The sequence below is a fragment of the Diabrotica undecimpunctata genome, chromosome 6, assembly GCF_040954645.1.
Source record: "Diabrotica undecimpunctata isolate CICGRU chromosome 6, icDiaUnde3, whole genome shotgun sequence".
NCBI classification, from domain to species: Eukaryota; Metazoa; Arthropoda; class Insecta; order Coleoptera; family Chrysomelidae; genus Diabrotica; species Diabrotica undecimpunctata.
This window is the reverse complement of record NC_092808.1, coordinates 18055096-18068343: the sequence shown is the minus strand read 5'-3', so window position 1 is coordinate 18068343 and position 13248 is coordinate 18055096. Positions and strand designations below refer to the sequence as shown.

At 31.0% G+C, this 13248-nt stretch overlaps 1 protein-coding gene across 2 annotated transcripts in view; it reads right to left on the bottom strand.

Moving 5' to 3' along the window:
- dmpd (F-box protein dampened) overlaps positions 1-8918 on the bottom strand; it is a 41977-nt gene extending 33059 nt beyond the window's left edge. Inside the window, exons 1-2 of one of the 2 annotated variants that reach the window (XM_072534366.1) lie at positions 8627-8918; positions 1503-1808 (exon numbers count right to left, since the gene is read on the bottom strand). In XM_072534366.1, coding sequence (XP_072390467.1) covers positions 1503-1769 — 267 coding nt within the window. In that variant the 5' untranslated portion in view covers positions 1770-1808; positions 8627-8918. The remainder of the gene's footprint in view (positions 1-1502; positions 1809-8626) is intronic. The other variant, XM_072534367.1, reaches the window with a different exon arrangement.
- Positions 8919-13248: the final 4330 nt, after the last annotated feature.

Genomic DNA, 13248 nt, shown 5'->3' with positions numbered 1-13248 from the left:
GTTAAATAATGGAGCATGCTGTATTTGATAATGACAAATTCATTTGTTTGGTATAATCAAATCCCTGTCTATGGCATACAGCATCGCCAGATTACTGCAATAGAAATAAAAAGCAGCAGTGCTGGGTCGAAAATTCTAAGCGACAATTTTGAGGCCACGACTGCAGTACAGCAAAATGTACGTATACAGTTTAGTTTTAAAAGTTTGCTAATTGGAATTTTGATTATTTAACGAATATCAAAATACATTATTGTGAAAGGAATACGGTCATTTTTTATTTAGGGCGAGGTAAACAATTTACAAATTGGAGATAAGTACACATATTTATTTTAAATTTAAGTCATAGACTTTAACTTTAAAAAGTCATAGAAAGCCGTTCTTTTGATGAAATAATTCTACGCATAGTTGTGTCTTTTTTACTCAATTGAATTTCGAAAATTTTATGAAGTTCTTCAAACGACTTCATAGACATTCAAAAATAATTAAAAAACTTCGATGGATCTTGCAATAAATCTTGATACAGCAAACTATATGTTCCCTTGGTTTCTCTTAATTCTACAATAGGATGAACCCACAAATTACGTCGTCTTTTCAGTTTCTTTTTATTTAATATGTACCACAGCATAACACACTACACACTCTTCTACATCCATAATCCAAAAATATAACCGCACTGCACTGCTACTATTTTCATACTGACGAGCATGCCCGTGAATCCGATACAGCCGCCATCGAAAATTCTGTATCTCGCATACAGTATCCTCGTCTGAAAACCCTCTTAAACCGCAGATGATGTTGAAGATAGTATTGGACCTTTGCCATACTATGAAGAGGAGATCGATGAACCTAATAATGAAGGGGGAGAGGAAGGCAATGAAGAACTACGTGACGCAAGCTAGTAACAAAACACTTTTCGAAAACCTAAAAATTCATGTATTGTATTCAACGTGTTAATAATGTAACAACTATTCACGTTAAATGTTCAATAAAATTCAATGCTTTTTCAGATTCAAGTCGTTATGTTTGATTTTACCTTTCACATATTTAGAGTCAAAGTGGCTAAAGTCACTATAGCTTAATTTTTTGTATTGTATATGAAATATGTAAAATTCCTATTTTCAGATTAGATTGATCATTTAAACGTAGACGTTTTTCAGTTATTTGTATTGCAATAACGTTTTATTTAATTTTTTTTAAACCATTTTAACAAACCACTGTATTCCTCAGACATGCTTTAAATTGACTTATGCCACTTTAATTTTAACCGGCTCAATTAGTCATCACTTCCATATGGACATCGTTGCTAATATATATCCCAAAAAATCATATTTTAAAAATAAAAATCGATTTCTCAAAAAATGAATTTGTTCCGTAATTTTGCCCCTCACTGTATACGTATACGATGTGCAATGAAAAAAGAAACGATTAAATTCGATGCATCATTGTTTTGAAAGTAGAAACATACCTTAAAACATACTATATGATAATAAAATCATACTTACCAGTCTTAACTGGCATATATTCTTAAATTTTAAGTAGCTAAATATCTTTTCTAAGACTTCTTGGGGTAAGTCAAGAATGCTAATGAATTTTGATTGCACTGGTATTGTAGGAGCTCTGCTATATTGCACAGTACTACTGCACCCCGCAGTAACAGTAGTTGTGGTACTGGTACTGTTTCTAGTAAATTTCGCAGGCCCTTCACTGGGAGACTGGCTTCCATCACCAGTCCCATTGTTCCCTATTGTCATTTGCCTTGTAGAAACCATTGTTCTAGACTTTTGATAACTTCAAATTTGTTATGCAATCTGAAACAATTAACGCCTTATAAATACGTATTCACAAACAAGAACATACAAAAATATCTACTTTGTAAAAGAAAGAATGTGTTGTCAGTTATATTCATTTTAAATTGTTATTGATAAGTCAGTCATTGATGTCAATCAAGCTCAATTTTTGATATGAAAAATATCTATCCTGTCACAAATAGCAAATCCCACAGCTGTACAAAACTATAGTTTTGTCAAATTAAAATAAGATTACTAAACAGTTTTGTGGATAATTCGGACATATCAACTATTGTAAGAAAGATAAAAGTAATAATAAGAAATACAGTAGAACGCAGGTTTTGATAGTTTAAGATATAGTGCAGCGGCTGGTTCTTCTGGTAATTAAATAACACATTTATTTATTATTATTTATACATTTATTAACACATTTAACACATTTATTTTTTACTTAGGTATATACAGTTAAAGCAGGACATATCGTATATTCTAAAATTAATTTTGACCGTTTTTTATTTGCATTTCACCTTACAGGGACCCTTCCCCTTACCGCATGCTTGCATTGATAACTGATGTAGAATAGCTTTTTATTGTTAGAATTATTGATACTAAATCAACTTTATAAAAACAGAGTTAAATCTAAATAAAATTAACGTAAGTATACAGTTCAAAATTTTTAAAATTAAAAAAAAATACAAGCATGTCCCACTCTTTTTTTTTATTTATTTCAAAATTACGAAACCTAAAGCATATCAACTTTTTTAAAACGAGTCTTCTCATTATTACACTTTGTAATTTGTTGGAATATTAATTGCGCAACAAGAAAATTAACAAGGAATCATTTAACCCTTTCGCCACTATCGGGACATATATGTCCCGACGGATATTTCAAAATAACTGTTGGAGTATATTCTCCCAAAAATACATAAAAGTTGATGTATTTAGTGTTTCTAAGTCTTTGTGGATGTAGGCAATACAAAAAACAACGTATATTGAGATTCATTTTTAGTTATGGCGGCAGATATAGTACACGTGTTGTATCGCTGAAGTATAAAAGTGAGATTATTGTAGAAATTAAACTGCCGACGCTTTGAAAAGCCAATTCTATATATACTAGTGGATTTAACAGTTACAGGTAAGTATCACTATAGATAAAAACATTTGGTTCTTTGTTGTAAATGTAAGTTTTTTTGCAAAAAAATGTGTGTGGGACATATACGTCCCAATAGTAATATTAAAAGGGATTATTTCCTCGTCGTCACGGCAAAACTCACTAAGTCCATTTTTGTCAAAATTGAGTTAAGTGTACTGATCGATTCACAATATCAATTTTCACAGTCTGGCAGATATCACGAAGTCCTACAAAGCACGTAGAGTTGGCTGCCTAAAGCATTGAATATACTTAAGTGCAAAATTACCATTTTGTTATCAGGCAGAAGTCACTGACTGGACGTAATGATGTTTGCCTGATTAAGATGCGGCAGATACTAGTAAAGAGTATCAGTTCACGAACGATAAAATCAATCAGTTATTTTGTATTTGCTGTCTCTTTCTATAACAAACGTTTGTTTTTTAAAGAAAAAGGCAGCAGATACAAAATAAGTGATTGATATGATCGTTCATGACTAATCTTTCATTTTTCCGACTGTAGTAGGGGAAAACGCATTGCTAATCTTGCAATGACCAATGAAAATTCCAAAACGACTATGAAGGTAGGAGGTTAGTGAATTTAGTTTCAAAATAGTTTGTAAATTTGTGTTTATAGGTAGAAGAAACAATATTAGACAGTACACCGTCGTCTTCGAAAAAATTTCCTGTTTTACAAAATGATGACCATGGTTGTTTCTCAGTAATGAATCGAACAGCAGCTACAGCAATATGGAATATACCAAGTACAAGTAACTCGTCTTGTGCTTCATACAGTAGTGAACAAAGAAGTATTACAGTCCAAAATAAACTAGTAATACTATCTGATGTCAAAATACAGGATAGTTTTGATACAGAGATAAAAAGTGCAGATAAGGTAAAGATACTCTGACTGTTAATCATGCTCTTTTGTGAATTTTTGTTCTATATTGAAGGTACCATTGAATCAACCAACAACAGTTATAGAAGCTTATCAAGTAGAAAATCTACAAGAGTGGCATAGCAACTGAAAATCCTGATTTTGTCACTGCTACTTTTGACCTTCAAAGTGTGCTGCAAATACCAAGTAGTGATGTATTACCCTTATACTACAGTAGAAAATTATCTGCCTTTAATTTATGCATTTATGAAGGAGCTCACCCAAATAATGCACACTGTTTTACCTGGACTGAACTTAATGATGCCAGAGAGAGCTTAGAAATTGCGACATGTTTGTATCGCTATTTAAAAAACCTCCCTGCGAGAGTCACTAAAGTATCATTGTTTTCCGATACTTGTGGGGGACAAAACAGGAATCAATTTGTCATCGCAATGCTGTATTATTTTGTTCATGTGTTATCTGGCCACAATATTACTGTTCTCGAGCAGAAGTTTCTAGAGTCAGGACATACGATGATGGAATGTGACAGTATGCATAGCGCCATCGAGAGAGAAAAGAGGTATGTAGCAGTATACACGCTTCATGACTGGAAAAATATTTTTGTCAAAGCTAGGTCTAAACGAGGCATCAAAAAGAAGGACGCTTATGTAATCCATGAGCTACAATATTCAGATTTTATTAACTGAAAACTACTTGAGAAAAATATGGTAAAAAACACAAAACTAAATAAATCTGGTGAAAAAGCTAGGTGGTTGCAAATAAAATGCTTCAGTGTGGAGAGGGAATATCCAGGAATCATCAAATATCGCTACGAGCACTATGGTCCCTACTTTGAACTAAATATTTATGGACGAGGAAGACCTCCAACGCAAGCTTCCGTATCACTTCAACAGGCTTACCTAGGTATGCGTCCAATTTCGTTAACAAAATTTAATGATTTACAGAAATTATGCACTACCAACGTTATTCCTTTGGAGTTACATGCTTGGTATTCGTCTCTGCCAACCTCCAAATCAGGTATTGCTAGAAATACTGAGCCCAGTATTTATAGAGATAGTGAATCAGAGGGAAGCGAAGATGAACAGCAAATCTAAACTCATTGAATTTTAGTTTTCATTTCTCTAAATGTGTTTATTTTAGTGAGTTACTTTAATTTAAGTAATAAATAATGTTCATAATGTGTTTAACTAATTCACTAAATTTACCTTTTACCAACTTGCCAGAGATCACTAAGTTCATTAAATATTGTTTTTGACCAAATAACATTGATTTCAAAAAAGATAATGTATTCACATCTCAAAGCATTACTAGATGTGTACAATTGCATCAGTAATTTCCTTGACTTTTATAAGGATGAATTTTAGACAACAATTAAAACATAACATGTTTTTATAAAATAATCGTTTATTTCAATTTTTGTCTGTATAAGTTCATATGGTATTCACATGATGAAGTCTTTCTGTTCGGTAGGTGAAGGGAATTGGTTACCATTTTTGATTGCATATTTGAATTCTACTCATCAAAATACACAAGAAAATTGAGAATAATAAACAGAAATTAAGAATGAAAAAATAACTACCTTAAAACCAAAGATGTATGTACCCTATTCTAGAAACATTTGTAAATATAAAAATTATGTAGATTATAAAGCTATAAAAGCTTAATGAAAAACTAGATTCTTCTGATAATGAAAGTATTATATGGTTCTTTGTTAGAAAGTGTGATATGGAAGATCATAATTGAATAACTAAAAAAGAATAATGAAATGTAAGTCTCAATCAATTTCTAAAAATTATCTATATTGAGACCTGTTCTAAGATAACATTCTAAAATTTATGTTTCAAAATGGTTAAATTTAAAGATAAGAAATTACTCTAAAAAGAATAATGGTAACAGTGTACATCACTCTAAAATCAAGAGTGAAGGTCATTAATTGAAAAAAAAACACTACTCAGAATGTCTAGCACTTCTGTGAATATGTTTCAAGAAGATTGCAATTATAAGATGCACCTAGTTTAACCTTGATAAGATAAGTCGAGGGAAAGATATTGCATTTTTTAAACAATTATTGACTGACTGATTAACAACAAAGAACACAATATTAAACAAGGATCAGAAACCAATTAATCAAGGCCACATTAACTGTTCTCATATGAACTTAATGCAGTAGATTGTAACAGAGATGAATATAAGTTCATAAAAAGGGTGTAGAAATGCCATTTATATTAACTGAACTGCTTTTCCTGCACTACAATGAAAATTTATAATCTAAAATAAAAAACTCATATCCCATAAAAAATATTCATGAAATATCACATGAAACAATCAGTCATCATGAAAATTTTGTAAAAAAGAGGGAAGAACCTTATATGTCCTTACCAAATCCCAAGTATACAAATAAATAGATAAGGAATCTATAAAATTAAAAATAACTACCTAAAAATTATCAAAAAAGAAACCTAGACAGTCAGTTAACTTGCCAGAGGTCATAAGAATAAAATCCAATGTGTGTAGACAGAAAAGAAAGGAAGATTACAAAAATTGAGAAGTATCTACAGAAAAGAAGAATGAATTTCTCTGGATGATCTTTTGTATGAAAAACATATAATTTATACAGCAGTTAAAGCCCCTACACATTTAAGTAGAGAGTTGTTGAATGATGAAACATGCCTCAATGCATTCCTGAAGTTAAATAATCAATAATATTGAGACATTCTCCAAAGTGGCATTCCAAAATGTTTAAATTTAAATATCAGAAGAAATTTCTGATAGGACAATAAGTAACAGTTTAGATCAATTTTAAACTGAAAAAGAAAGTCAGGTATTCAGAAACAGGCGTTCAATGACTAGCACATCAGTGAATAAGTTTCAAAAATAAGTTCATGTGATTATAAGATGCACTCAATTTAGCGTTTAAATAAGGTTGAGGACTTGTTTAGAAAAGTTAATTCTTGTAATAAAAAAAGAAACTTAGCTATTCTCACATGACCTCCATGTAGACAGGTCATTTACAGGATCTGAGTGTTCTTTCATGCAAAATCTAAACTGTTAGTTTGAAAATTATTCATGAGATAACACCTGAAATATTCAGTCAAGCAACTCTTGTAAAACCTTGATAATTGAAAGGAAAGAGATTGTCTTTTTAATTAGAACACAATTATTGGGGACTCGAAATAAACAAGGATCAGGAACAACTTAAGCAAAGCCAACTTGTTTATTCTCATATGGTCGCCATGCAATAGATCACAACATATTTGAAGATAAGTTTACAAAAAGGATGGAGAAATGCCAATCATATTGATTCAATATTCATGAAATGAGACCTGAAATATTCAATCATGCCACTTTTGTAAAAAATGAGTAAGAATCTTTATATGTCAAGGGTAATAGTCAAAATAAAAAATCATATGTCATGAATAATATCCATAAGACAGCACCTGAAACGGCCAGTCAAGCAACTTTTGTAAAAAAGGAAGAAGAATCTTGAACCTTTATAATATATGCGAAAGACAAATGATTGAGTTCAGATGAAGGAACAGGAACATGATTTAACATGTGATTTGGTCCCAATAAGTGTGGAAATGCTAATGAATAAATCATAAATCGATCAACTCCAACATAATTATTATCAAATGATATCCATAGAGTAGATTTCTTCAGAAATGAGGAGACAAAGGAGAGCAGACCCATTTTCCCTACAAACATTTTCCAATTCCTCTAAGGAATTGGAAATTCCTGCAAGCCTGTAATGTTTAGTAACAAAACAGCACATAACTCTACAAAAAAAAAATGAGAAAGAACCTGCTGTGCTCTTACAATATCTCAAACTCCCTAGACACATAGGACTGGAAAATAGTGACTTCTCTTCAGAAGTATAACTGATCGTAATTAGATGTACAGGTGTGGCATTTCATATACACATTAGGGATAACAAACAGATCATTGAGTGAAGATATTATAATCAAATAAAATTATACAGAAATTAAGAATCTTTAATCCTGAAAATAATTAACCAAAAAGAAATCTAGACAGTGAGGTCACTGCCAGTAAGTTGTGAGTGAATACAAATTACATAGAAAAAAAAAAGAATAAAAGCATACACAAATAATGAGAAGAATCAATAGAAAAGAAGAATAAAAGAGAACTGAAAACCAGAAGAATTTATACAGACTAGGTTCTTCCGCTCTTGAAAGTAGTGTTAAGGTTAAAAGAAATTATGATGAAATTTTAGTTTTTTAGATGTAAAAACTAAAAAATAAATTCAGAAAATTGCATAGTCTCTTCATTATGAAATGTTAAACAATTTATAATAGACGCATTTATGCATACTAAATAAATTTGTTTAAAAGTTCAGGTTAAAAATTGTTCTTCAAAAAAACCTACTTAGTTATATATAATTTATGATTTTAAATATTTTTTAAAAAAGTATATACAATTTCAATGTCTTTTTACCACATATACTATCCTTACAAGTACTAGTGTATTATTAATAATAATTTATAAGTAATGTGTAGGTAGCTAATTGTTATACATAATTCTAGGACAACAAAAACATAACAGTTTTTATCAATATTCATGCAAAATGTTGAAAATGTCTTTGTTAAGATACGGCTAGTGGGAAATGCAGATACTAATTTCCTAACAAAATATCAAGAAAATTAAGACCTTGTATTTTCTCAGATAAATGATTGGACTTGTTAGATAATAAATTCTGTCGAAACTGTTGCTAAATTTTATTGTTATAAATCATTTTCTGCAATATACGTTTATGTAAAAATTACTTTTAAAGTAAAGTTCAAAATAACGAACTTACCAATTAACACATTTTAAAGTTTATTTGAGTGAGACATTTTTTCGACGAACTTTCCTGAATTTTCTGTTATGATGTTCAGCACTTACTTAGGATCCCACAGTTTTCAATTCATTACTTCTTGCCTTCCGATTGTCTTTAGAGTATTTTAAAATAGACGATTATAGAACAGAATGTTGAAATATTGTTTAATAATGAAAAAAATTACCAAAATTAACGAATTTCGAAGAAGCAAACGACGAAGTTTTCATTGCAAGAATGAACGGATAATTATTTTGTCCATCATTGTACACGCATGCGTGGTGGTTTCACGATGTGCGCGTCGATGTTGCCAAGTCTTTGCTAAAAAATCTCTTTTGTTATTATTACAATGTCTGACATCTTAAAAATGATAACAAAAATAAAATAAAACTAAAACATTTAATATTTTATATGTAGAAAATTTACGTTTTGTTTTATTGTTTTATGAATAAAAACAAGTTCAATTCTTTTTTTATTTAGTTACCTAATATATTTTGTTAAATTAATACCACCTATTTACGATTTGTTTATGTTCGATGAACTATAAGTTATTGAGTTGAAACAAATTTAATTACTTTAATAAAACTTTAAAACAAATTGGTTAAAAACATATATTTTGAATCATTATTATAAATATAAGCTAGAAAAATCTTTACTGGCACATTATCTACAAATCCTTAGATCTGGGGAGAAAGTTTTAAGTTTGGGAAGGATGATGCGCGCTAAGAAATTTTAGATCTAAGTTTAAAATAAATATTTTCATTACAATGAGTATCTTATGTTAGTAAGCAAAAATGTTTAGATTTGGGAATTACAATTTGATTCAAAATCTTTGTGTTAGTAATATATAAGAAATAAAATTTTGGTAAAATGACATAGGCGTAACAGTATGTTCAATTGAGGTGTTTGAATTGCCATAAAAGCACAAAGAAAACTTTATTACGCATGCCCAAGCACAAAAATTTGTTCAGTGGCGGAGATAATTATATTATATTAGGGTTAGTAATTGAACATAAGCGTACATAAGGTATATAGCCAAGTGTTATTTACGTGAATATACTATCATATAATCAAAGTTTGTCTATATTTTAATAATTTTAAATAAAATATATTTAAAACGATCGTTATTTTTTTAAATACTTCAACATAAAAGTAAATATATACCCTCATCAATGTTAAATGCTTTAGAAAAACTTGCTAGGGGGCATCATGCCCTGGACGCTGCTCACACAGAGGGCGCCAAATTGTACGTAAAACAAAAAAACGAGTGTGGCAGTCCAGTGGGACTGCCGGTGGAAGTTACACTTCTATACACGCATTCGCCGTTACAAATTTATTTGGGAGTCAATCTGCACAATCATTACATATGTAATGCTATAGGTAAGACGTAGCAGAAAGAGAAACAGAATTAATAACAACTTACTAACAATTAATAAACAACTTTTGACCTGTAATAAGTAAATGAAGGATTGAATCAATATTTTGATGAAAATGTATATTTTTATTTTCATATATGTATGAAAGGAGTTGAATGCAAAAATTTTTTTATACATACTCTGCAGTAAAATTCATTGTTTATTTTGTTATTAATATAATAATACAATACAAATTAAAATTCAATATTCATAAGTATTTAAACATGACAATAATATACATAACTTTTCTACTGACGCATATATGTTTTATCATTATACATTTACCATGTAATAATATTAATAAAAAAGTCCTCCCCGACTGGGAATCGAACCCCGGTCTCCCGCGTGACAGGCAGGGATACTGACTACTATACTACCGAGGACATGATACAAACGTATTTCAAAATTGACAGTTCTGAATCATACAGTGATTTATTGAGATTATTATTTTAAAATACAAAAGACTAATTTTATTATGAACATTTAATAAATAATACAAAACATATCACATAAATAATAATATTAATAAATATTTTATTATATATATAATATTATATGTATATATATATATATATATATATATATATATATATATCTTTATACAATATATATAATATTAAATTATATATACAAAAGGAACATTTTTATATTCGAGAGAGGAAGAGAGAGAAAATATATGTTCTGTCTCTCTCTTACTCATTATCTTACATATGTAATGATTTCACAGATTCACTCCCATACAAATTTCCAACGTGGAGCGCGCGTATAGAAGTATAACTTCAAAATTGCTGGAAAACATATTTTAAATTTAGTGCCAGTGTAATATAATAAATGTTAATTCGTAAATAAAAAGAAAAAAAGGAACACTAATAGTCTAAATTAAACTGTAATCATATATTCATAATATTATAACATCTACAGTTTGAAACCATCTAATAAACTAATGATATAATCGAGAACAAATGTCGCACAAAAGTCATTACGTCAACTTTACAATATGCCATTTTCATGCTAGGCAAGAGCTATGCAAGACAGATTATGCAACTGCGCATGCCTATGCGATATTTCCAAAAAATATCTATGCTAGACTCACTGTCTCGTTGGTCTTTGCTTTTGGTTGGATTTCTCTTTGTTTATTGTTTATTGTCCTGTTTAGGTTGAGCACCTCTTCAGGACGTGGTTTGTTTTTTGTTGGGTGGGCTGTTGTCGCTCTGTTTGGGCTCTTTGGTGGTGCGCTTCATTGGATGTGTCCTGCGGAGAAGGTGGATCCGTGTGATCAGGGGCGAAAGGGTTGTTGAGCTAAAACGGTCCTTTCCAGAATTGCATTAGTGAAAATATGGTTATAAATTGACTGAATTTAATTAATAAGTATATGAATTGTGAATCGCGTGAGAGCAGCTGTGGCTGTATCCTCTACAATAGATAGGTATCATTGTGCAATGGGATCGGGATACCACAGAAAACCGATCCCTCCCTGTCTAGCAAACTCGAAGTGAGAATTTAATGATTATTACGGCGATAAAAGAGTGTAGTTGTCTCCAGGATATCAATGTATTCATCAGGAACTTCGTTGCTAGCAAGGGCCAGCAATTTAATGAGTGAAAAAGGGAGTTTGACTTTAGGGTGTCTTTTGAATACATTGCCGATGGATGAGCAGGTAGTTTTTAAAATGTTTTGGGCTCTGAAGTTTTGGCCACAGATGATTTTGATTGTGTAACTCCTGCTCAGAGTGGAGAGCCACTCATTAATGGGCTGGATGCTCGACAATTGATGAATGAGGGCGGAGGGGTAGTCGCGCCGTTTGTTGTTTACTCTACGCAGGATTCCTCGTTCCAATCTCAGCAGTTTTTGTGTGAGGTGGCGACTGAACAAGATATAAAGATTAAATCTATATTCAATCAGCGGCCTGATAAATGTTTGGTATATATGTATGAGTGTACGTGGGTGTATCCGTGCGAACTTACCACAGAGGGCATTGAGTAGACCGACTCTGCTTCTAACCCTATTACAGGCTGCTGTCAGATCGGCCCTCCAGTTTAGTGTTTCAATGAACACCACACAGAGGTACTCAATCTGGCTACGGAGTTGGAGTCGGTCGCCACAGAGTCTAAGGTTGTTTCTTTCAGCTATATTGTATGAAGTGAATCTGCTGAGACTGGGGTGTCTAAAGAGAATCATCTGAGTTTTATTAGGGTTAGGTGTTACTCTGCATCTCCCGCACCACCTATCGACCAGGTCGAGATGATTTTGAGCAAACCTAAGTACTGAATTTCTGTGCTAGACGAAAAATTAGAAAGTTTTCCATTTTTCATGTTATTTTGATGCAATTTATCGTCGAAATTCATGTTGCCAATATAACAAAATTTATGGTTTAGAATAAAACTTAAACTTATTCTGTTAATGTAAATGTTATTTATTGGATATAATAATTCTTGATTTATATTTGAATATATTTATTTCTGGACTGACATTTCAAAGTGAAATATCTACTATATTTATAATTATAATTCTCAAAATTGCACAGAAATAGTTCTGATGTAAACAGATCAGGCTGTGCAAGAGATATACCATGCAAGACGGACTTCCATAGTATGAGACTTATATGGCCTAGATGGAAAGCTATCTTTAGGTGTGTAGATGATGACTTTATCAATAAAAAAGTTTCCGTCAAAGAATCTTTTTTGAGTTTTATTCAAATACCTGTTAAAGATGCAGCCTCCATCGAAAAAACATTTTTAGATAAAGTAAATTTCGATCACAAACTGCAAATCACAAACTGCGAAGTCTCTTTGTGAAAAATGGGATATTGATACAGCCATATATCCGGAAAATCGGCTAGAGATGTTGGTCTTTTCGCAGAAAGTGAAATTTTTCGTGTTATGAAAAGCGTTATCGATCGTCTCCAACAAGAAATATGTACACGATTTATACAACTAAGTGACCTTAATTTCAAATTTGGATTCTTAGTGAACGTTAAAAAATTATTAAAAAAGTATCAAATGTTGATCACGACCTTGAAAAAAATTGTAAAAATTTTGTTGAATTTTATAATACAGATTTCAATGGAATAGAACTCTTTATTGAAATATTTCATTGCAAAATGTTACTCCGCAGTAGAAAAAAAAGTTGAACCCAAAACTCCATTAGAATTTCTTTCATTTATAATCTTGTATGCCAAAGCTTCATGCC